General features: G+C 40.7%; 1 protein-coding gene across 5 annotated transcripts in view; it reads right to left on the bottom strand.

Annotated features, from left to right (window-relative positions):
- Window positions 1–21748, bottom strand: part of LOC132380037 (EF-hand domain-containing protein D1-like) — a 119141-nt gene extending 97393 nt beyond the window's left edge. Inside the window, exon 1 of one of the 5 annotated variants that reach the window (XM_059948532.1) lies at window positions 20909–21748. In XM_059948532.1, the coding sequence (XP_059804515.1) occupies window positions 20909–21201 (293 nt within the window). In that variant the 5' untranslated portion in view covers window positions 21202–21748. The remainder of the gene's footprint in view (window positions 1–20908) is intronic. The other 4 variants (XM_059948523.1, XM_059948539.1, XM_059948556.1 and 1 more) reach the window with 4 other exon arrangements.
- Window positions 21749–25031: the final 3283 nt, after the last annotated feature.

The raw sequence follows: 25031 nt of genomic DNA, 5'->3' as shown, positions 1-25031 counted from the left end.
CAATAGAAAGAAATAATTTATAACACGATTTAGGTGCCAGAGAGAAAATAATACAGGAAACAAAAGATTAGTGAATAGGCTTAAACAGAACAATTTCATGCGTAACAATTTTATCAGATTTACTAAATTCCATCTTCTGAAAGTGGAATCGTGATTGAAAACCAGCTCTGATTAATGTTTTTTGCACCCCTAGCCAAATCATGTTGGCAGAAGTCAGCAGTGTGAGTGCTGTAGAGATTCAGAAAGTGTGAGAAAAAGTAAAACTACATTCTTTGGATGGTACAATCGCCGGCCAGTGGACAACAGAGTCATCAGCACTGGATGTTGAGGTGAGTGGTCGTGGGTTCAAATCTGGCCTGCTCCTTGTGTGCTTTCCATCCATGCTGGGCTGAGTGTTGAGCTAGCAACTGTGCCTCATAAAAAAAAAACAGACAAAATGCTAAAGAACATAAGAAATAGGAGCAGGAGTGGGCCATCTGTCCTGTCGAGCTGCTCAGCCATTCAATAAGATCATGGCTGTTCTGGCCATGGGGTCATCTCCACTGACCTGCTTTTTCCCCATAACCCCCAATTCCCCTGCCATGTAAAAATCTATCCAACCTTGACTTAAATACATTTACTGAGGTAGCCTTCACTGCTTCATTGGGCGGAGAATTCCACAGATTCACTACTCTCTGGGAAAAGCAGCTCCTCCTCATCAACATCCCAAATCTACTCCCTCGAACCACGAGGCTTTGTCCCTTAGTTCTCGTCTCACCTACCAGTGGAAACAACTTCCCTGTCTCTCTCTTATCTATTCCTTTCATTATTTTATATGCTTCTATATGATCTCCTTTCATCCTTCTGAATGAGTACACTCCAAGGTGACTCAATCTCTCCCCATAGTCTAACCCTTTCATCTCTGGAATCAACCTGGTGAATCTCCTCTGCACCACCTCCAAAGCCAGTATATCCTTCCTTAAGTGAGGAAGCGAGAACTGCATGCAGTACTCCAGATGCAGACTCACCTGTATCCCGTACAGTTGCAGCATAACCTCCCTGCTCATTCCCTCCAGCAATGAAGACTAACATTCCATTTGCCTTCTTGATAGCCTGCTGCACCTGCAAACCAACCTTTTGCGATTCATGCAATGGCACTCCCATGTCCTTCTGCACGGCCAGCATTCTGCAATTTTTTAAACCATTTAAATAATAATCTGTCTTTCATTTTTCCATCCAAAGTGGATGACCTTGCATTTACCAACATTGTACTCCATCTGCCAGACCCTTGCCCACTCACTTAACCTGTCTATATCTCTCTGTATCCTCTGCACAATTTGCTTTTACACTCAATTTACTATCATCAGCAAACTTAGATACACGACAGCAAGGTCACTGCCTGATGCTCCACAAGGTGCAGAGACGAGTAACAACAATAACAATTGGATAGTATCGATCCGCCAAAATGATTATTACAGGTGCTGTCTAGAAATTGGTCGCGAGGCTTCCTCTTCACCCAATGCACCCGAGTAGTATCAACAACTTCATCACTGGAAGTGACAAAAAAAATTCCCTCAGAAGCATAGGCATGTCCTGGACACAATTTGGCACAGTGATGCGTAGAAAATTCAGAAGACGACTACACCTGTTACTTTCTTAACCCAAATGCAATAGTGAATTTTCATCGCTTCGTGTATGAAAAACATAGTGGCAAAAGGTTCTAGACACATAATTAAATATTTGAAAGGGCAACGTAAATTTCTAAATATAAGAGAGCATTAGCTTTTTTGAAAGTAGCACAATGAACCAGTTTGCTCCAGAGATTGTGATTTCTGAGCATTTCTAAACTACAAAAATAGCCAATTACCCTTTTGTCTGTGAATCCAATGCTAACCAGCTGCGTCAAGGCATTGCTGCAACTTGCAAGACTAATACACACAATGTTAAACTTGTACTGGCCTTTATTGATTTCTTTTCTCTGATGGAAACGTTCCAGTAAATCATCATCTCGTACCATTGCTGCTCAGCTGGCTATTCCGCAGTACAAAGAGCCAAGTCACTTGAAGCCGTTAAATGGCTCATGTTGGCTATGTTACAATGACAATCAGAAATTTACAGAGTAAACAATGTCAATCGGCTCCAAAATAAACCCCAAAATGTTATAATTGCAAAACAATGACACAATATTTAACTTGCCTCGTGTAATCTACATTCTTTTGTGGAACAGTCAGATAATGTACAGTGTAAAGCTACACCTCAGTTCTTTCACCTAGGTCTTGAATGATTCATGTCAAGTCCTAAAATCGGTAACCCTTATGACATGTGACAATATAATCTGTCTATTCTATCTAAAATTCCATTTTGCATTTGATGAAGAGTCCTTGAACTGTTTTGTTAGCTCTTTCTGTAGATGTTGCCTCACCTCCTGAATGTTTCCAGCATTATCCATTTTACTTCAGGTTTCCACCATCTATAGTTTGATCTTCAGTCCCTATTGTTATTGCTGGCACAGAAGAACAGCCAAATCAATACATAATTCATGCAATTTTCCTCAAGGTTTACGTGTTAAAACTGTTCTTAGCTATTAGCTCAGCCATTATTGGAATTACAAAATACATTCCACAGCCCTCAAAATAATGGCACAGGAGGTAACAGAGGCTGAAAATCTGAAGCAACACACAAAAGCTGGAGAACTCAACAGATCAGGCAGCATCTATGGAGGGAAAAGAACAGTCAACATTTTAGATTGAAACTCTTCATTGTATTCCTAGCCTAGATCCATTGTCCACCTGCTCTTTGCCAATAGAATTCAGACTATTTGATCATCCCTTAAAATGCAACTTTCCCAATAAAGCTTCCCTCCTCCTTCATGTTTCCCTAGTCCATAATGGCAAGAGTCTGAAATTAAAGAGTTCTTCAAAAGACTTCAGAAAAAAAAAATCAGGTTACTTTACAGTGTGATATATTTATAGAAATCATGGTCAATGTAGACGTAGACATTAAATGGAATAATCACAACGAATTATGTGTCAAGGCTTGAAAATTACTTGGCAGTTATTACACAAAGACATTTTTTAATGTAGTAAGAAAGTGAAATTATTTTCTACTCGATAAAAACTGCTTTATTTCCACACCTCCTCCAGAGAACTACTTAAGATTAGCTAGTCCACATTTCAGATCCAGTTAAGTTATAAGGCAACTTCTAGACATTCTCCTTCCCATCTTTAGGATTAGCAATGATATCAGAAGATTGCAGGAGAGAGCAGTTCATGCAGACTGTACCCTTATACTTGACTAATCCAACGATCCCCCTCCAATATGACCTGAAAAGGCAGGAGCCCATCAATTCAAGACACCTAGTATTTTTTTTTTTGCCAGAGATTTTATTGCATGAACTGCAGATGCTAAAATGTTAACATGTCAATATTGAGTCCAGTAAAATTTGGTACAATTTCAAATAGCTTAATTTTACTCAGTGTGAAGGTTCCAATTCAGGTCAGAAACTCAAATGCCATGTTTTAGTCTCAGCACCTACTAGGCAAAAACGTTAAGGAATATATGCATGGTTACATGTCGAGGACAACTTGATTTAGTTAAATACTTATTAATTGCACAGGACTGGTTTTCATGCAGTTTATTGCATTTGACATATTTTGATTCTACCACTAAAAAGTACAGGAAATCTATGACAAGTCAAATACCAGACTGGTTCATTTAGACCTAATCTTAGGAAAAACTGTTTGTGACTCCTATTGATAGTATTGACTGTCAACACTGATATAACACACTTTTATACTCATGGTAAAAGACTGTACAATGACTAAATTGTTCTAATGACTGACTTCTTAATTTAGCCTAGTCACATGATAAATTGACAGGAATTGAAAAAGATTTTATCCATACAGAGAGAAAAAAAATATTATACACTGAAGAGATAATGGTTGTTCTATGTAGTGTGAACAGTTCAGAGCAGGCAGAAGTAATATTATGCTATTCAGCAATGAAGGTTTACATGAAAAGTCACATTGACTAGAGGAAACACTGATAGATGTACAGTATTACCAAACTGACAAGCATAACGTTTTCCTTCAGTTTGGAATTAAATTTTAGTGCAAATTGCATAAATAATGGTGGGGCTAGTAGGCTTCACAGTAATTGCTTAGAATCCAATATCGACAATTTGCAATTGATGAGAATACTGTGACTTCACTGATCTGGCAATGTTAAGGATTGTAGACAAATTGACAAATCAATTGTAAAATGATCTTTGTGGATCATCAAGGACTTTGAAGTCCTGCAATTGATAACCGCCAATTCACATTTCTCATGCATGAGTGAGTAGGTTGTTGCTCATTCTATTGTTTGCATGTTTTGTTTTGTTTTTCCCCCCCTCTTTCTCTGTGGGCATTAGGGGTTGGTATTTTTTTATATATAATTGGGCTCTTTTGAGTTCCTTGCTTTGTGACTGCCTCGACCAAATCTATATAGCTTATACATTTGTTGATAAATGAGGCACTTTGAATCTTTGCATTTCCAGCAGGTCTATTATATAGTACCAAACCAGCTGCTGCTAGAGGAGCTTCGTGCACGGAGCAGCATCTGTGAGGGAGTGGGTGAGGGAGGGACTGTGAGTGCTTCAGGTCAAAACCCTGGTTCAGCACTGCAGGTCTGCCCCAGGAGATGCCTGTTGTGAAGTAGTATCCATAACATAGTTTTACTACGTTGCAAGATTTCTAACAAAATTAGATCCCAAGACAAAGTTGTCCAAACGCTTAATGAGAAAAACGGAATTAAACAAACAATATGAGTCTTCACCAGTTAAAAAAGAGAAAATGCAAAGGGGAGGATGTAAGGAAGTTGTGAAGAATAAAATCACTGCTGATCCAAAGATAATAACCATTACAATAAGTGAAATAATGCACAGTATCTGCAGTCCAAACTCCACTTTCTTGACAGACATAACCCCCACCGTCTAAATCAGCAGGATGGGGGGAAATCTCCTTCCTTAAGGAAAGTTTATTGCCATTTTTTTGTGGTTGCAGTTTTCCCAAATGTACTTAGCTAAAATTAAATTTCAATCCACACAGAAATAAATTATCTTAATCCTGAGTTTATATCCTGACTGTGAACCATAGAGCACTGCAGCACAGAAATCAGGCCATTCAGCCCTTCTAGTCTGTGCCGAAACCTTATTCCGCTAGTCCCATTGACCTGCACCCAGTCCATGACCCATCCAATTTATTCTTAAAACTTGAGAGAGTCCACATTTACCACATCAGATGGCAGCTCATTCCACACTCCTACCACTCTGAGTGAAGAAATTCCCCCTAGTGTTCCCCCCAAACCTTTCCAATTTCACCCTAAAGCCACATCTTCTTGTATCTATCTCTCCTAATCCAAGTGCTGTGCTGTGGAGTTCATATACTTCTCTGGTCAAAGACCAATATATTCTTGCCTCTGAATGGGTTCAATACTCAGGTGTTTAGGAGAAAGATGAGTGGTTTCTTTAAAACATGTGAAATTCCTGAAATATAGAGTAAGTGCAATACGATTGACTTCCCAGGCTGGGTTACCTAGAGCTAGTGTCACAATCTCAAAATAAGGGGTCAGAGGAAATATCTTCAACCAGAAAACAATGAATATTTAAAATTCTGCACACAAGAGGACTATAGAAGCCGAGTCACGAGAGGGAGGTGGATACATTGTTGGGTATTAAAGGAAATCACGGGATCAGTGGTAAGCGTGACGGTGTGGGTAAATGATGAGCCCTGAGAGTTTTGAATGGTGTTGCAGGCACAGCAGGTCAAATGAGCGATTCCTGCTCCCACATCTTACGTTACAGAACAGACTGCTAGAGATCATCGCATACAGCTGCTTCAGAGCATCAAGACAAAGGAAGATCTGTTCTTTGAATTCAAGGATTCCTAAATCTTCAACAGTATTCAGAAGTCGACAGGCTTTTAATTAGTAAGGGTGTCAACAATTATGGGGAGAAGGCAGGAGAACAGGGTTGATAAGGGTAATAAATCAGCGATGATGGAATGGTGGAGCTGACTTGATGGGGCAAACTGCCTAATTCTACTCCTATATCTTATGGCAAGCCAAAATATGCAGGTAGGTACAAGACTGACTACTATCCCACAGATTTTCATGTTATAGAACATTGGAATTATTTTAGGCAGCTGATAATATTATACAAACTTTTTTTTAATTCAGGACTAAAGCAGCCTTTGAATCTCAATTTTAAGTGTGTCAATAATGCAAGCTTTTGGGTGAAAACTTCACAAGAGATTAACTTCTGTGAAGTCCATTGCAAAACGTATTTAAGTTATAGGAAGGGGTGCAACTAAAGCCAGCAAAAAAAAAAGAAATTTGTTTCTGTGGAGAGAAAGATTCTTCAGTCAAGGTGGGTGTTTAAAGATGGAAGTCAGTTGTTTAGGAAACTAGCTGACCAGCAAACATGCCAACAGCCGCTCTGGGTTCTCAGTCTAAATATGTGCAAAGGTCACTACTGCATAAGCGAACTCGTTTAAAAAAAGGCTCTAAAATTATAACAAATGTATAAATAATTTGCTATGGTCTCAATCAGCTAATTAATAGCACAATATTTTATCAACTGACTTAGATTGTATCTTTATTATTTCTCATATCAAAATATATGCTTTGACATCATGCCAGTCTTGCCCTCCGAAAATTTATCTTCTGGAGTTCAGTCATGAACTTAATACATTAAGGGAGGCATATGATAACTAATATGCACAGACTCACAAAAAATTAAAAGATCTCCTGTATACATTTAAAAATTTGAATCAAGACTGGTTGATAAGGTCATCCTGGAGAATAATTGAAATATGATCCCAGCCGCTCTTGCTTTAATTTAATTCATTAATCTCAATTTCAGCCTACTCAGAAGACAAGAGATTTGGAATTCAATTTGTGCTGTCAAAATAATAATGTAGCTCCAGCCATATTTTCTGTCCTCTTAGGTTAGGAGATTATATTAACTGTGCTGCTGGTTGAGCACTGCAGGGTTGGTCCTTATTCTCAACATCCTCAAGGCCAAGGTACTGTTCAATCGGCACCCATTGTATCACACTGCCCTCCAACAAATAAAAACGATGCTAGGAAACATGGCAGATATTAATGGTGAAATTAACCATCATCATCTTTAATGTGCCATGGAGTCCATCTTTGACTGAGGAAAGTAGTGTTGATGGTTCAGAACTCAGCCCTGCACAAAATCCAATCTACTAGCCAGTCATTACGTTGCTTTCCTGTGTGCTTTCAAGACTTGGTCTACGTGAGCAGGCATATCGAAGCACAAGAAAGTTATCAAATGCAGCATTTGTGCAAAATCCTCCAAAGAATTTGGAAGGATGAATGAGCAAAAATCCAGTGCCCTCTTCCAAACCAACATCCCCAGTGCTGAGGCGTTAGTGACTCTCAGACAGCTGCACAGGCCTGGCCACATCATGCACATGCCCAGTAACAGACCTCCATTTCCGTGTTTGCAGGAAGAGTTCACCCAGGAGGACATAAAACCTGAAACATCCCCGCCAGCTCTCAGAAATTCCTGACAAATGGTGGCTCGAGGTGGAGAAGATGCATTCAGAATGATGCCAAGAACCTCAAGTCTATGTATCAGGAGCACATAGAAGTACACCGTGAAAATGTACACTAGTTACCAGTCAGTCGCTTCCTGCCCCATTTGGGGAAAAAGTTCTCTCTGGTCATCACAGAACACAGGGAGCAAGGGTGGAAGCAAGTTATCCTCGATTCTGAGGGACTGTCCAAGGAAGGCGTTCAGATATGATTTAGCCCAAGAAAGAAGGCTGGCTCTATATCTGTGTCATTGGCCACATCCTTTTAGATACCCTGTATAACGTGGATGAAATAAGCTCACTTATTGCTACATTTGAAACTTACAAGATATTGGTGTACTGATGGAGGCTAAATGAGTTAACACAGCAATCGTGGACTTAGGAAAAAGATAACCTGCTACTGTATTAGATTTTGAAATGTTCTTTGTATCAAGGAAAATTCCACCAGAGGTCAGAAGTTCTTGTTAATGTCACTTTAAGTACAAGGAAATCGACTGAATTGGATTTACCAAAGTCTTGCATTGAAAGAATTCTGTCTTTATGTTTCACCTTGGTGAACAAGTTGGAAATTAAATACAAGCAGTAGAATCTGTGATGAAATACATGAGGTGAACAAGTGTGGCCTGACCCAACTACACTACTGAGTCCTGACAAATAGAAGTGAAAATGGTTCCCAACAAGAATACATACAACTCCTACCATCACCTAACTTTACTCTAGTAAAATGTCCTTTGGTGGCTCATAGGCTTGTTATTGGGCAATTCTAGATTTTGTGTTGTGACATGAAGCAGGTTGGATTAGGGAACTTAATAGATAGATTTGACCTTGCAGTTTAAGCAGTAGAAGCTAAAATCATATGTATTTGTATTATACCAGTGAAGGTAACTAGTCATGAGAGAGGAGCTGGTCAAACTTGATTAGAAGGGGACACTAGCAGGAAAGATGCTAAAGCAGCAATGGCTGGAATTTCTGATGGTAATTCAGAAAATGCAGGATTGTTGTCTATTGGCTAAAATAGAATCAGAAACAGGTTTATTAGCATTGACATATGTCATGAAATTTGTTGTTTTGTAGCAGTACAGTGCAAGATGTAAAAAATTACTACTGGTTACAAGAAGTTATCAAAGAGGAACAGTGAGGTACTGTTCAACGATTCATGGACAATTCAGCAATCTGATGGTGGAGGGGAAGAATTTGGCTCTGAAACATTGAGTGTGTATTTTCAGAGTCCTGTACCTCCTCGCTGATGGTACTAATAAGAAGTGGGCATGTCCCGGATGGGGAGGGTAATTTCTTGAGGCACCACCTTTTGAAGATGTCTTTGATGGTGGGGAGGCTTGTGTCCATGATGGAGATGACTGAGAATACAATCCTCTGCGGCCTCTTTCGATCTTGTGCATTGGAGCCTCCGTGCCAGGTGGAGATGCTACCAGTCAGAAAGCTCTCCAAGGTACTTCTGTAGAACTTGGCTAAAGGAAGTCAAATCTGATTCATGCAGACATCCCACCTCTCCCAGAAGTTCTGGGAGTCTCCCACATACGTATTGATAGCAGCTCCCTGATGCCCGTAAATTATATACAATATCCCGGAAATCGATTTTTTTGAGAAGGAGAGGGAGAGGAAGAGCGAGAGTGAGAGGGAGCATCCTGATTGGTCTCTCTTCGTGCTAAGTAGACCTATCAGTTTTCTCTGTGGGTGGGTTTTACAGTCGACCACAAAAATAATGACAGTGTTGCTCGCTGCACTGTTTGCAACAGTGACTTTTCTATTGCCCATGGTGGGTTAAAATGTAAAAGACATGCTGAGGTGAGTTTAACAGGTGTCATTTGTCCATTAGCATAGCTAACGTTATTTAAACTAGCTGGCTAGCTGCTAAGGAGCTACTCTATTGATGTCCTATGTGATGAGGCCAGACTCCCTGTAGACTTGCTTAAAGTTGTAATAAAATTAAAAACAAAAACACTCAGTGATAATATAAGTACACATTTTAATGTCACATTTTCTGTATATACCCAACTTGGTTTACAAATAGACAAAATCACTAAACAAAACCTTTGGTGGTCGACCGGTGGGGGGGTGGGGGGGAGGTAGAATATGGGGTGGCGGGGGTGCTGCCTCCCTGAAATGACTTTTTGCAGGGTGGGATGACTGTTTGTGGCATACCAAACCCTGAATTGTCTGATAGCAAGCCAATGAGCCTCCTAAGCACATCTTACAACAGTAGTTAGGTGGTAGTTGGAATTCTGTGTATTCTTGCTGTGGAATCTTTTGACATCTGTTTGCCTGGACTCAGTAGGGTAGTCAGGTCAGGTCACAGTTGCTTACCTCATACACCTCATTTATTCACCCATTCTAAAGGGAGAATCAGTCTGAGAAGAAAAGTCAAAAATAGCATAAAAGCAAAAGAGAGAGCAAAAGCTAGTGGGAAGGTAGAGGACTGGGAAGCTTTTTAAAACAGCAGAAGGAAATTAAAGCAATAAGGGGAGAAAAGATGAAATATGAGGATATCAAGTTTTCTCAGATATACTGAATAAAGAGTAAAAGAGAAGCAAGACTGGACAACAAACTGCTGGACACTGAAGAGTGGGATGTAATGTTAAAATTGTACAAGGCATTGGTAAGGCCAAATTTGGAATATTGTGTACAGTTCTGGTCACCGAGTTATAGGAAAGATATCAATAAATTAGAGAGAGTGCAGAGACAATTTACTAGGATGTTACCTGGGTTTCAGCACTTAAGTTACAGAGAAAGGTTGAACAAGTTAGGTCTCTATTCATTGGAGCGTAGAAGGTTGAGGGGGGATTTGATCGAGGTATTTAAAATTTTGAGAGGGATAGATAGAGTTGACGTGAATAGGCTGTTTCCATTGAGAGTAGGGGAGATTCAAACGAGAGGACATGATTTGAGAGTTAGGGGGCAGAAGTTTAAGGGAAACACGAGGGGGTATTTCTTTACTCAGAGAATGATAGCTGTGTGGAATGAGCTTCCTGTAGAAGTAGTAGAGGCCAGTTCAGTTGTGTCATTTAAGGTAAAATTGGATAGGTATATGGACAGGAAAGGAGTGGAGGGTTATGGGCTGAGTGCGGGTAGGTGGGACTAGGTGAGATTAAGAGTTCGGCACGGACTAGGAGGGCTGAGATGGCCTGTTTCCGTGCTGTGATTGTTATATGGTTATATAATGAGAAAAAAGGAGATACCAAATGAACTGAATATTTTGCATCAGTCTACATCGTGGCAGACACCAACAGTGTGCCAGAAATTCAAGATAATTAGTAAGTAAAAGTCGCTATTACTAAGGAAATGGTGCTTGGGAAGCTAGAAGGTCCAAGGTGGTTAAGTCACCTAGATCAGAGGACTACACCCAAGGGTTCTGAAGAAAGTTGGTGAAGAAAGTGTGCTGCTGTTAGTAGCGATCAAGAATGATGAGAATCAGGAATGGTTCCAGAAGACTGAAAAATTACAAGTATCAGTCCACTCTTTAAGAAGGAAAGAGCTTAAAGACAAGTAGTTATAGGTTGGTTTGCCTGGCTTAAGGCATTGGTAAGATTTTAGTCTCCATTGTAAAAGACTACTTGGAAGCATATGATAGAATAGGCCAAAGTCATCAAGGTTTCAATCAGGGGTGACCTTGCCTAACAAGTCTGTTGGAATTTTTTGAGGAAGTAAAAAGTGGAGAGACATGAAGGCAAAAGAGATGTTTTTTATTTGGATTTTCTGAAAGTCTTTGACAAGGTGTTGCACATGAGACTGCTAAACAAGAGCCCAAGGAGAGATATTAGCATAGACAGATGTTTGGCTGACGAGGGAAGGCAAAGAGGAGGTACAAACCGAGGATTTTCTTGCTGGTTGCCAGTGACAAGTTGTGTTCTCAGTGGTCCATGTTGGTTCTGCTACTTTTCATGTTATAGGTTAATGATCTGGATAATAGATTTAACACGAGGAAATCTGCAGATGCTGGAAATTCAAACAACACACACAAAATGCTGGTGGAACACAGCAGGCCAGGCAGCATCTATAAGGAGAAGGACTGTTGACGTTTCGGGCCGAGACCCTTCGTCAGGACTAACGAACGCTCCTGACGAAGGGTCTCAGCCTGAAACATCGACAGTCCTTCTCCTTATAGATGCTGCCTGGCCTGCTGTGTTCCACCAGCATTTTGTGTATGTTGGATAATAGATTTGATGGCTTTGTGGTCAAGTTTGCAGATGATACAGAGATAAGTGGAGGAAAGGTAGTGCTGAGGAAGCAGAGAGTCTGCAGATGGACTTGGAGGGTTGGGAAATGCAGCATCCATTTTTTCTTTGCTTTAAGAGCTCCAAGGTCTTAGTACAACAAACTGTTACAACTTGGTACAACAGGTTCATTTTGGATGCGAACCTTCTTCACTTTCCTGCTGTACTAAAAACATCCAATACAACCCAAATCAAAAATTAAAATCCAATGAGACATTGAAGCCAAATTCCTTGTGGATATAATCCTGCTATACAAAAGCCATTTCAAACACTGATACCCAATTTACGCTCCACAAGTTTAGCATGGTTAAGTTGTCAAAACCACTTTGCACCATTACTAAAATGGTGGTGTGAATGCACTTCAAGTTTAATCTTGTTGCCAACTTGTATTACTTCTCATGGGAATCAAAAGTCTATGTATAGGACATTAAAAAGAAAAGAGAAACTGGTAACTTAAACAGAATATTTATGACACATTGACATAAACTCTAAAAAAGGTGATTGCAGTAATATTCATTAATTAATTAGAGAGGAAAATAAATCACATACTCAAGTGATTTGTAAAAACTACAAAAACCAAGTCCCATACCTCAGGGGACTTCATAGGTCATTAAAGATGAAATAGTACTCTTCCTGCAACCAACCCATGAACAAGGCAAGTTTACAAAGTATAATACTGTTTCTAGGCCATTTCTAGTGAAATGCCCATATTCTGGCATTACAGTATCTCAATGATGTGACATGCTAGCTTTGGGTGTAACGGCCAGTGTTCTTTCCATGTAGCATTGTAAATGCACAGTGATAAAGAGCTGCTGAGTGCAGGCTAAGAAGAAGGGACAAAGCCTTGCACAAGGCCATACATGATGACCTTCAGCCACTTAATCTAAACATTAGGTCTGTTATTTCTGTGCCACATGTTAGGAAAACATTTGCTAATTTTCAAAATTACGCTATCAGTCACATCAGAGGGAATGGCAAATTGTCATTCAACCTAATCACCTAAACGCATATCAAATTAACGGCATCCAGAACGATGATATCCTGCAAATAATTCAAGACAGGCTTCAAAAACTACCATTTCCAGTAATGTTGCTTGAGAGGGTCGTTTTGTACAAGGTTCTGGTCTTCTATAGAGAATCCACATCTTTAGTAATCATTCACATTAAAAGTTCACCTGCAGCCAAGTAAGATAACTTTTTTTTTTAAAGTTATTTGATCATGTTACCCTTGTTAAAAGAAAGTTGGAAGTTCTGCAGAGGATCACAGTGAATAGAAGAAAGTAAGAGTGACTTACTTCAAAACTGAAGTGTATGGAACTACTTAGCACATCCTATGGATTTCAGGATGAAGGGCATTGTGAAGTGGGGACAAAAGCTACTCACATACTTAGAAACAATTCAGTTTCAAACCTTGAACATTCTTTCCAGACAAGAAACAAGGAGTGCTTGGAATTAGATACATAGGGCACAGTGTGTGTGATACATTCAAGTAGGGAGCTGCAACTCTCTCCAAAAGAACATTTCAGCATCAATTAACTAAATTGTTTTTTTAAAAAACTAAACAATTCCAATGAGACAAAGTCTTTGTCAATTAGTCTTTCCAGTTTTTGGCAAGTCGGTTTATAATTGCCATATACTGAGATACAGTGAAAAACTTGTCTTGCATACCAGTTATACTGATCAATTCATTATAACTGAACATTTAAGTAGTACAAAGTAAAAGACTGCAGAATAAAGTCTTACTGTACAAACTGTAGAGCAGGTAGACAGTAAGATGCAAGGTCATAATGAGGTAAATTGTGAAGTCTAGGGTCCATCTCATTATATGGGAGAAACATTCAAGTCTTCTAACAGCAAGATAGAGCTGTCCCTGAATCTAGTAGTACATGCTGTACTGCGCAGATGCAACAGAAGTGTTCCTGTACAGGGGCGGCAAAAAGCTTTAAAAACCCAATCTCTAAAAGATCTACTGCCCAGGGTCCATCTGAAAATCCAAGTACACCACATCTACTGCATCTCCTTTGTCTATCCTGCTTATAATTTCCTCAAAAAATTGCAGTAGGCTAGTCGTGTAGGGACTTTCCTTTCAGGAAACCATGTTGGCTTTGGCCTATCTTGTCATGTGCCTCCAGGTATTCCGTAATCTAACCCCTACAATCGATTCCAACAGCTTCCCAACCACTGATGTCAGGCTAACAGCTTTTTTTTTATAAATAGTTTTATAGTTTCCTTTCTGCTGCCTCCCACCCTTCTTAAATAGCGGAGTCACATTTGCAACTTTCCAGTCATCCAGTACAATGCCAGAATCTACTGATTCTTGAAAGATCATTATTAATGCCTCCACAATCTCTCCAGCTACTTCCTCCGGAACCCAAGGGTCCATTCCATCAGGTCCAGGAAGCTTATCCCCCCATCAGACCACTAAGCTTCCTGAGCACCTTCTCAGCCGTAATTTTCACCGCACATACTTCACTTCCCTGACACTCTTGAATGTCCAGTATACCGCAAATGTCTTCCACTGTGATGATTGATGCAAAATATACATTTAGTTCCTCTGCCATCTCTACGTCTCTCATTACAATACCTCCAGTGGCATTTTCTATTGGTCTTATATCTACCCACAACTCTCTCCTCCTCTTTATATACTTAAAAAGGCTTTTAGTATCTTCTTTGATATTAGTCGCCAGCTTCCTTTCATAATTCATCTTTTCCTTCCTAATGGCCTTCTTAGTTTCCTTCTGCAAGTTCTTAAACGCTTCCCGATCCTCTATCTTCCCACTAGCTTTGGCTTCCTTGTATGCCCTCTCTTTTACTTTGGCTCTCACTTCACTTGTCAGCCACAGTAATGTCCTTTTTCCATTCAAAAGTATATTCTTATTTGGAGTATATCTGTCTTGCACTTTCCTCATTTTTCACAGAAACTCCAGCCATTGCTGCTCTGCTGTCCTTCCTGTTAGTGTCCCCTTCTCGTCAATCTTGGCCAGTTCCCCTCTCATGCCATTGTAATTTCCTTTATTCCACTGAAATACTGATGAATTGGAATTTAGTTTCTCCTTCTCAAGTTTCAATGTAAACTGGATCATATTGTGGTCACTGTTCCCTAAGAGTTCCTTAACCTTAAGCTCTCTTATCACCTCTGGATCATTGAACAACAGCCAGTCCAGCACAGCTGATGCCCTAGTGGCCTCAACAACAAGCTGTTCTAAAAACCAATCCCTCAGAAAAAGCAAATCTTTCTCAAAGTCCAATACTGACTTGGTTTTCCCAATCCACTTTCATGTTAATATCCCCAACAATTATCATGACATTGCCCTTCTGACATGCCTTTTCTATCTGCTGCTGTAACTTGTAATCCACATCCTGGCTGCTGTTTGGAGCCCTGCATACAACTGCCATTAGGGTCCTTTTACCTCTGCCATTTCTTAACTCAACCCAGAGAGACTCTACACCTTCCAATCCTATGTCCTCAGACATTCAACTCCCAATGGCAGCCATCCTTTAGCCAAGTTTCAAAGATGGCTACAACGTCATACTTGCTGAATTTCAAGATTGTCCATTTTATTTCTTATGCTGCATGAATTCGAATACAACACTTTCGGTCCAGTATTTGTTGCTTTCTGTTTTAACTGCACCATGCCTCTATTGTCCTGTATATCATCCCACTGGCTGTGGTTATGCTTCATCTCTTGCCTCTCCTTTCTATCATCTCTGTTGCATGCTATCTTTGATTTATTTCTGTTTTCCCCTTCCTCAATCCTCTCACTCCAGTTCCCATCCCCCTGTCAAATTAGTTTAAACACTTCCTAACAACTCTATTAAACCTGCTTGCTGGGATATTGGACCCCTTTGGGTTCAGGTGTAACCCGTCCTTTTTATACAGGTCATACCTCTCCAAGAAGATGCTCCAATGATCCTGGAACCGGAAGCCCTTCCCCCTACACAGGTCTCTCAGCCACGCATTAATATGCCTGATCTTGCTATTCTTGCGCTCGTTAGCACCTGGCACAGGCAGCAATCCCGAGATTACTACCCTTTCAGCTTCCTACCCAACTCCCTGAATTCTCTCTTCAGGGCCTCCTCCCTTTTTCTATCTATGTCATTGGTACCAACGTGTACCAAGACTTCTGGCTGTTCACCCTCTCCCTTCAGAATATTCTGCTCCTGATCCAAGACATCTTGTACCCTGGCACCTAGGAGGCAACATACCATGTGGGTATCTCTATCAGGCTGACAGAGCCTCCTGTCTGTTCCTCTCACTGTGGAATCCCCTATGACTACTGCATTCCTCATCATCTTCTCTCCCTTCTGCACCAGGCTCAGTGCCAGAGAACCGAATGCCGTGGTCATCCTCTGCCAGGTCATCTCTCTCAACAGCATCCAAAACCAGATAACGATTACTGAGGGGAAAGCCATAGGGTTGCTCTCTACTATCTGAGCTTTTCCCATCCCTTCCCTGACAGTCACCTACTTATCTAGCTCCTGCAGCCGTGAGGTCACTAACTCCTTGTAGCTCCTATCTATCTCTTGCTCACCTTCCCTAATAAGCTGTAGGACGATACAAGGATAGGTTGAGGGGTAAGTAGTGCTGAGGAAGCAATGCTTTTGCAGAAGCACCTAGACAAAATGGAAGAATGGGCAAAAATGTGGTATTATGGAATACATTTTTGGGAAATGTATGGTAACGCATTTTGGTAAAAGGAACAATATTATCTAATTGGGGAGAAGGTTCAAAAATCAGAGATGCAGAGGAACTTATGAGTCCTGTTGCAAGACTCCTAGAAGGTTATTTTACAGGTTTATGGTATTTTACAGTCTATGGTAAAGAAGGCAAATGCAATGTTGGCATTATTTCAAGGGGAATAGAATATGAAAGCAAGGAGATAATGCTGAGACTTTAGAAGACACCAGTCAGGCTGCAGTTGGGGACTGTTTTGGACCCCATATCTCAGAAAGGATGTGTTGTCATTAGATGCACGAGGATGATTCCAGGAATGAAGGGGTTAAAATCTGAGGAGTGTTTAGCAGCTTTGGGTCTGTACTCACCGGAAGTTAGAAGAATGCACGGGGACCTCATTGAAACCTGCAAATGTTGAAAGGACTAGAAAGGGTGGATGTGGAGAAGATGTTTCCTATGGTGGGAGCATCCGGAACTAGAGGGCACAGCCTCAGAATTGAGGGGCAACCTTTTAGAACAGAGGTAGGGAGGGCTTTTTTTTAAGCCAGAGTGTTGAATCTGTGGAATGTGCTGCCACAGTCAGTGGTGGAGGCCAAGTCCGTGGGTATATTTAAGGCAGAAGTTGCTAGTTTCCTGTATGTTAGGGCATCATAGGATATGGCAAGAAGGCAGGTGTATGGGGTTGAGAGGGATCCTGATGGAATGCTACAGCAGACAATGGGCTGAATGGCCTAATTCTGCTCCTATGTCTTATGGCCTTTTGCTTTTCATCTTCTGTCTAATGGAAGGAGAAAAGGGAGTGTCCAGGGTGCATGGGATCTTTGATTATGCTGACTGCTTTACTGAGACAACAAGAAATGTTAGCCCAAGATTTTACTAACACCATAACAGACAGTGTTATGTTAGAAAACCGAACATTCAACACCATATTGATACAGACATCACTGAGCACATCAATACAGTGTTTTGAAGATTAATTTAGAAAATGTATTGACTAACCCCAAAATAGGTTTTATTATTTTATTTTTGTTATTTAGAGATGCAGAATGGCATCAGGCCCTTCTGGCCTAACTATACCCATCTGACCAATTAACCTACTAACCTGTGCATCTTTGGAATGTGGGAGAAAAACAGAGCACCAGGAAGAAAGCCAAGCATTTTTGGGGAGAACGTACAAACCCCTCGCAGGCAGCAGCAGAAATGAAACTGGGCCACTGGCGCTGTAGTAGTGTTAAGCTAACCGCAACATGACCATGCCACCGATGACATAAAAAGACACGTTGTTGAAATTTTACTCAAGATGTCTCGCAACAGTTATGTAATTTAACTTCTTATGAGTGAAGGTAATTTACTCAATTGCACGAGATTCAATCATGTTTTTCATATCTCCAATATTTACACCTCAAACCTATTACTCTTGCATTAACCGTTTAGTCAAAATTGGAATTATCAAAACTATTCATTCAGTTTTCCATTCATATCGTCAAACCTCGGTGTAATGCTCAGCTGAAGGAAAATTTGGTGTGGCTTGCCATTGTGTGTCAGACGTGAGGTCTGTCAAAGTGAAGTGTGGAATTTTTATTCAGAGAGATGTTGGAAATTCAGTATTAGTGAACTGTACAACAGACGTGTCTACACATGATCATACCAATAGATGTTAAACAAGAAGAACAAATTCTTGCAATAATGCAGGAAAAAACACCAGTGGTGATGGTCTCAACACAACTGGATTAGAAAGGACAGAACTAGATAAGGGAGAACTTCATTGAAGAGATTCAAAAACAAGTTACAAGAGGTTATTGTATGGGGTTGAGTGAGATCTGGTATTATCCATGATGGAATGGCAGTGCAGACTCAATTGGCTGAATGACCTAATTCTGCTCCTCTCTCTTACGGTCTTATGGGAACAAGCATTAATGAAATTGAAGGAGGCTGAGGAAGACTGTCCATTTGAAAGAGATTGGAGTTGATATACTATTTGAGTATGACAACAGTCTATAAATAGAACCATCCCATCTCTTCTATCTAGGAAAAGCAATCATTTACAATGGTCTGCGGCTCTCTGAGCCAGCAACTTTTGAGTATGAGTGAAAGAGGCAGGACGTGGATTCAATAGACAAGGTTGGTTAAAATGGGAAAGAGGTGGAGATCTAAATAGATAACATCAATGTTATAAGACCATAAGACATCGGAGCAGATATTACGTGACACACACTCCGTGGCCACTATATTAGGTACACTTGGTTATTAATGCAAGTATCTAATCAGCCAATCATGTGATAGCAACTCAATGCATAAAAGCATGCAGACATGGTCAAAAGATTCAGTAGCTGTTCAGTCCAAACATTAGAATGGAGGAAGAAATGGGACCAAGTGACTTTGACTGTGGGATGATTGTTGGTGCCAGACGGGGTGCTTTGTGCATTTCAGAAACTGCCGATCTCCTGGGATTTTCATGCCCAACAATTTCTAGAGTTTACAGAGAATGGAGCAAAATAAAAACAAAACAAAAATCCACTGAGTGACAGTTCTGTGGATGAAAACACCTTATTAATGAGAGAGGTTGGAGGAGAATCCCAGACAGATTCAACCTGACAGGAAGGGGATAGTAACTCAAATAGCCAATGCTTGTTACAACAGTGATGTGCAGGAGGCTATCTCTGAACACACAACACGTTGAAGTGGATGGGCTTCAGCAGAAGGCGGCCCCAGGCAGACACTCAGTGGCCACTTTATTAGGTACAGGTGGTACCGAAATAAAGTGGCCATTGAGTGGAGGTCCATGAACTGCTTCTGATTATTAGACAACTGGCAGCGCAGGATAAGCAAAGCAACATGCTTTCAAGGCAGGCAAGTGGACACAAGGGAGTACTCGAGCAGATCTCAGGCTGTGGTACACCTGTGAAAACTGGGTCAAAAAACCACGGACCATGTGTATGCCCGTTAGGGGAATGGGTGTTAAATATTGTTGGTGCCAACACAGACGGGTCATATGTCAATGTGTATTTTGAATTATAGGAACAGGATACAAGTCAATTCCAGTTAACAGGGAAGACTAGATCAAATTACAATGCAATCAGACCTAACTTTCATTCCAGTCAATAGTTAATACAGCAGCGGCGAGTTATTTAACGTTTCGTTTGTCCTTGAATTAATGCAGCAACTCCAAGGAATTCTTGGGAAATTTCCGGATTGGCTGCAGATTTCACCGGCCGGCTTGCGAATGGACACGAGTACTCATGACATCGGCTTCAACTGCACATTTACAGAACAAACTGTAACCTTACAGTCCAGGTGGCCCTGTGTCGAATACTGAACTATTTGGTTACAGTTGTTTTGCTGTTACACGGCGTGCAGAGTTTACTACAAATTATAAAGACATCCAGAAGAGGAATTTCAATTATTTCATGTTTTTTTAAAGACATGCCATGAATACTTCAAACTAGAATCAGCAAACTACCACTTCCGTCAAAAAAGTATCGCCCGCTTGGTAAAAGACTTCTTCGGGTTCTGCTAGTTTTTACGTGCCCCAGAATCTTTGAAAGGACAACAAGGGAACTCGTGAAACGGAATGAGAATAAGGTCAGGCTCCACTTCCACAACCTTGTGCTGATCAACGCCCGGCGTAACACGCTGCCTGTGCAGACCGGGATGCTGTCCTCCGATTTATAAACAGCCAAGTACTGATTACTCACCATGGATTGGCCTAAACTAAAGCCGACTAGTACGCAGTGATACTTTCCGGGGAACATTGAGGTGGACTTGTCTCAGGGACGAAGAGCGCTTCCTCGTCCTGCTTTAAAGAAACTGCCTTAGTCACCACCTAGATCTGCATTATTAACCATTAGAAAAGCCACACCGCAGCAGGAGACTTTAACGGCACTGCTAACAACGTCCTACCCAGTCTGAATAATTAGAAGTACATTGAAACACTAGGAATGTGGTCGGGGCTTGGCAAAGTGGGCGAAAAGCATTTACGTTCTTGGTCACTTAATTGAAGGACAGATGCTTCCCGAGTGGAATCCAGCCAGTGCCATTCGGAAAGGGATCGTGTTGGGCCGCGTTGATCTGAAGAACCACACAGAGGGCGAGACCAGGATTTCCAGTCCTGGCTCACTGCAACAACGCGGCCACGCTGGGACAGATCCCTTCCGAGTCCGCGGCAACTCACTGCATCATTTGTCTTAAAAAACTCAGAAGTTCCTTTAACTAACGAGAACATCTCTAAGACCGCCACCATTTGAAATACAAAGACGACGGCAAACAATGAGAAATAACCGTTGAGAAAAACTTAGTCGTGGACTTGCTAACAACCGGAGTTAGATGCAAGACTCGCCGATTGAATATACTGAACATTAAGAAAGAATATTAAACTGACAGCGGAATTGGAAATATACAACTCGCAGGATCGCCTATACTCACTGTTTGAACATTTTTTCCATGTCTTTAATCTGTTTCCTGGTGAATTCTTTGAATTCGGTGTAAGGGTTAAACACTTTAGCTTGTTTGGGCTCTGTCGTCCCTTCATTGATACCCAGTCTCCTGGTCAGTTTAGCGGATAGCTCGGTGTCTGCATTGCTGGTGACGGGTTTGTCCTCCTCTACACCCACCTCTATGTGATTGTTATTTTCAAGGATGGCACCGTTTGAATTTTCTGTCGATTCTTCCAGCATCAGCCGGCGTTGGAGTTTTTTGGCCAGCTCTTCAGATGCCATGTCGCCACGTGAGAGTTTTAAATAGTCTCCTGCTACCAACACACGACTAATCTGTGAAATTTACAAACACTTCTCAACTTCAAAACCGCTGCCCTCTTTATAATTTAGGGAGGAAGGCGGAGCCGTACTGACTGACAGTTCCAGAAGCCATTAGAAAGACTGGTATGCCTAACGTAAATCGTCGAGTAACCAATCAGCGCAGAGAGGGCAGGGAATGTTATGTTACGGTAAATTGGAGATTGGAGTCAGGGTTATGTCGAGAAAGACACTGATGTTATGTATGGCCTTTGCCGACCTCAGACCATACCAAAGAACTTTACAATCAAAGGTAATCAATTTTAATTCCACCTCTCTCATTAATTCCTTATTGCTACTTTAGCATTTCTTTTGCACTACCTCAGTCTGTACTACAGTCTTTGCCCCTATCTACGCTCGGCACAGGTTATGTTATATTATTGCCCTGTATACGGTTTAGTCTGTGAGGTTCCTGCAAGCAAAGATTTTCATTATATTCTGATGTATATGACAATTAACTGGTCCGAGTTTGAAATACTGATTCCTTTCTCTGTCCACAGATGCTGCCTGACTCATTGAGTGTTTCCAGCACTTTCTGTTTTTGATGAAAAACAAAATGAAAGACTTTTTAAAGAGTAGACCTGATTTTTTGACAAGGTTCCTCAGAAAGTAGGCATTGGTATTTACAGAATCTAACAAGAAATGAATTATTACATTTTCCACAGACAATTATTCTTATAAAACTATTAAACAATTAACTGAAAGTTTTTCTTTATTGAAGTAAGCTGAAAGATCCTTGCAAACTTTGTAATAACTGTTGATGACAAGGCAGAGGCAAAGAAGCATTTACTCGACACAGTGTAAGAAGTTTGCACATGTTCCGGTTTCCTCCCACATTCCAAAGTATTTGGGTTTAGTCACTTGGGTGTAATAGGGCAGTGTGGGCTCATTGGACCAGACGACCTGTTAATGTGCTGTAATAAAAGAAATCTGAAAAGAATAGAAATGTTAGAAACACTTAGCTGGTCAAGCAGCATCTATAGAGGAAAAAACAGAATTAAGGTTGTAGATCCAAGACTGTGTTTTGGCTTCCGCAGATACTTCCTGACATGCTGAGTGTTTCCACCATTTTCTGACTTACTTAAGGAGAAGCGAGTACAGATGAGGAGGTTTGTGAAAATCGTTAAATTTTAAGCAGTCTCTTAAAAGAGATGTGTTCAAGGACATCTTCAATCACTCACTGCTGCAGTCTGAGGTCCCCACCTGCTTCAGAAGGGTGACTGTGCCCAAGAAAATAGGGTGAGTTGCCTTGATGAGTGTCACACAGCTACTGTGATGAGGTGCTTTGAGAGATTGGTCATAGCCAGAATCAGAGTCTGCCTAAACTAGGACAGGGACCCACTGCAATTTGAGTTTGTCTATCACAACAATAGGTTGCTTTCTCACTGGTTGTCCACTCGGCCTTAGGTCTCATAGACAATATCAATACCTACGTCAGGCTGCTGTTCGTTGATTACTCAGTGTTCAAGAATGTCATATCACCAGTACTAATCAACAAGCTCCAAAACCTGGGCCTCTGTACCTTCCTCTGCAATTGGATCCCTGACTTTCTCACTGGGAGACCACAGCCTGTGCGAATCGGAAATAATATCTCCTCCTCACTCATAATCAATACCAGCACACTGCAAAGGTGTGTGCTTAGCCCACTGCTGTTCTTTCTCTATACCCATCACTGTGCGGCTAAGCGCAATTCAAACGTGATCTATAAATTTGCCGACAATGCAACGATCATTAGCAGAATTTCAAAAGGTGAGGAGGAGTCTTCCAGGAGTGAGAGATCAGCTGGTTGAGAAGTGTCACAATAACAACCTTGCAGTCAATGTCAGTAAGAACAAGGAATTGATTGTGGACTTCAGGAAGGAGTAGTTGATGGAGAACACACCAGCTGTGATTGAGGGTTCCACAGTGGAAAGGGTGAGCAGTTTCATGTTCCTGGGTGTCTGCTTCTATCCTGGGCCCATCATATTGATGCAATTACAAAGTAGGCATAGCAATGTCTATATTTCATTAGAAGTTGAGGAGAGTTTGTATGTCACCAAAGACTCTAGCAAATTTCTGAAAATATACCATGGAGACCATTCTAACTGTTTGTATCACCATCTGGCATGAAGGAGCCACTGCCCAGGATGGGAAAAAGCTGCAGAAAGTTGATAACTCAGCCAACTCCATCATGGGCAATAGCCTCCTCAGCATCGAGGACATCTTCAAAAGTCAGTGCCTCAAAACGGTGTACCCATCATCAAGGACTTCCAGCACCCAGGACATGTGTCTGCTCATTGCTAACTTCAAGAAGGAGGTACAGGAGCCTGAAGACACACACTTCACATTTTAGTACCAGCTTCTTCTTCGCCATCGGATTTTTTCACAAACAATGAACTCATGTGCACTAGCTCATTTTTTATTTTGCTCTCTTTTTGCACTACGTAATGAATTTAATTTTATATACTGTATATATAATATATATATTTCTTATTGTACTTTATACTTTATATTTTTATGTATTTCACTGTACAGTTGCTGCAAAGCAACAAATTGCACGATATATGCCAGTGATATTAAACCAAATCTAAATCATCATTGGGATGATAGTACCCTAGGTTTTTGTGGTGGTGTTGTACTGAGCCCAGGTTAATAGGATTTATTCAGAAATACTTTAAGTCCTAGGTATAACCACAATTTAACAAAGCATCTGAAAGATAATCAGTGATACATGGTCAGTATGCAGTTCTGCCCTGGAGTTGCACAACCTTGCATATATTGGTAGAGTCATAAAGAAGTACAGTACAGAAACAGGTCTATCGAGTCCATGCAAAAACCACTTAAGCTGCCTACTCCAATCAAACTGCACCCAGACCATAGCCCTCCATACCGCTACCATCCATGTACTTATCCAAACTTCTCTTAGACATTGAAATTGAGCTTGCATGCATTAATTGTGCTGGCTGCTCATTCCACACCCTCATAACCCTCTGAGTGAAGAAGTTTCTCCTCATATTCCCCTTAAACTTCCCACCTTTCACTCTTAACCCATGACATCTGGTTGTAGTGCCACCCCAGACACAATGGAGAAAGCCTGCTTGTATTGATCCTATCTATGCCCCTCGTAATTTTGTATAACTCTATCAATCTCCTCTCATTCTTCTGCATTCTACAGAATACAGTGCTAACCTATTCAATCTTTCCTTATAACTAAGGTCTTCCAGTACTAGCAACATCCATGTAAACTTTCTCTGAAATCTTTCATCCTTGTTTACATTTTACTGTAGGTAGGTGACCAAAACTGCACACAATACTCCAAATTAGGTCACAGCAACATCTTATACAACTTCAAGATAACATCCCATCTCCTGTACTCAATACACTGATTTAAGTAGGCCAATGGACAAAAAGCTTTCTTTATGCCCTTGACTACCTGAGATGCCACTTTCAACACTTGATTCTCAGGCAAGAGTTCCTTCAGCTGACCAAAACTGACATACTAAAAATAAACGACATATATTACCAAACTAGAGTGTAAAGATGAAGTTAACTCTTAGACTCTTTTCTATACATCCTAGAGAAGAATAACATGCATTAATTGAATGATGAGCACATCATATGCTGGAGTTTACTAGTTTGGAAAATATTTTTCTTGCAAAAAAGTATCATTTTATTTGCATTTCAATCAAAATTTAAATTTATCTTTCCAAAACCATAGGCATCTGGTTACAAGATCAAACACAATGAACTGCCCTAGAGATTTATTTTTGTGCTAA

The sequence above is a fragment of the Hypanus sabinus genome, chromosome 2, assembly GCF_030144855.1.
Source record: "Hypanus sabinus isolate sHypSab1 chromosome 2, sHypSab1.hap1, whole genome shotgun sequence".
In the NCBI taxonomy this organism is placed as follows: domain Eukaryota; kingdom Metazoa; phylum Chordata; class Chondrichthyes; order Myliobatiformes; family Dasyatidae; genus Hypanus; species Hypanus sabinus.
Note: the sequence above shows the minus strand (reverse complement) of the source record. Positions and strands in the feature narration are given on the sequence as shown.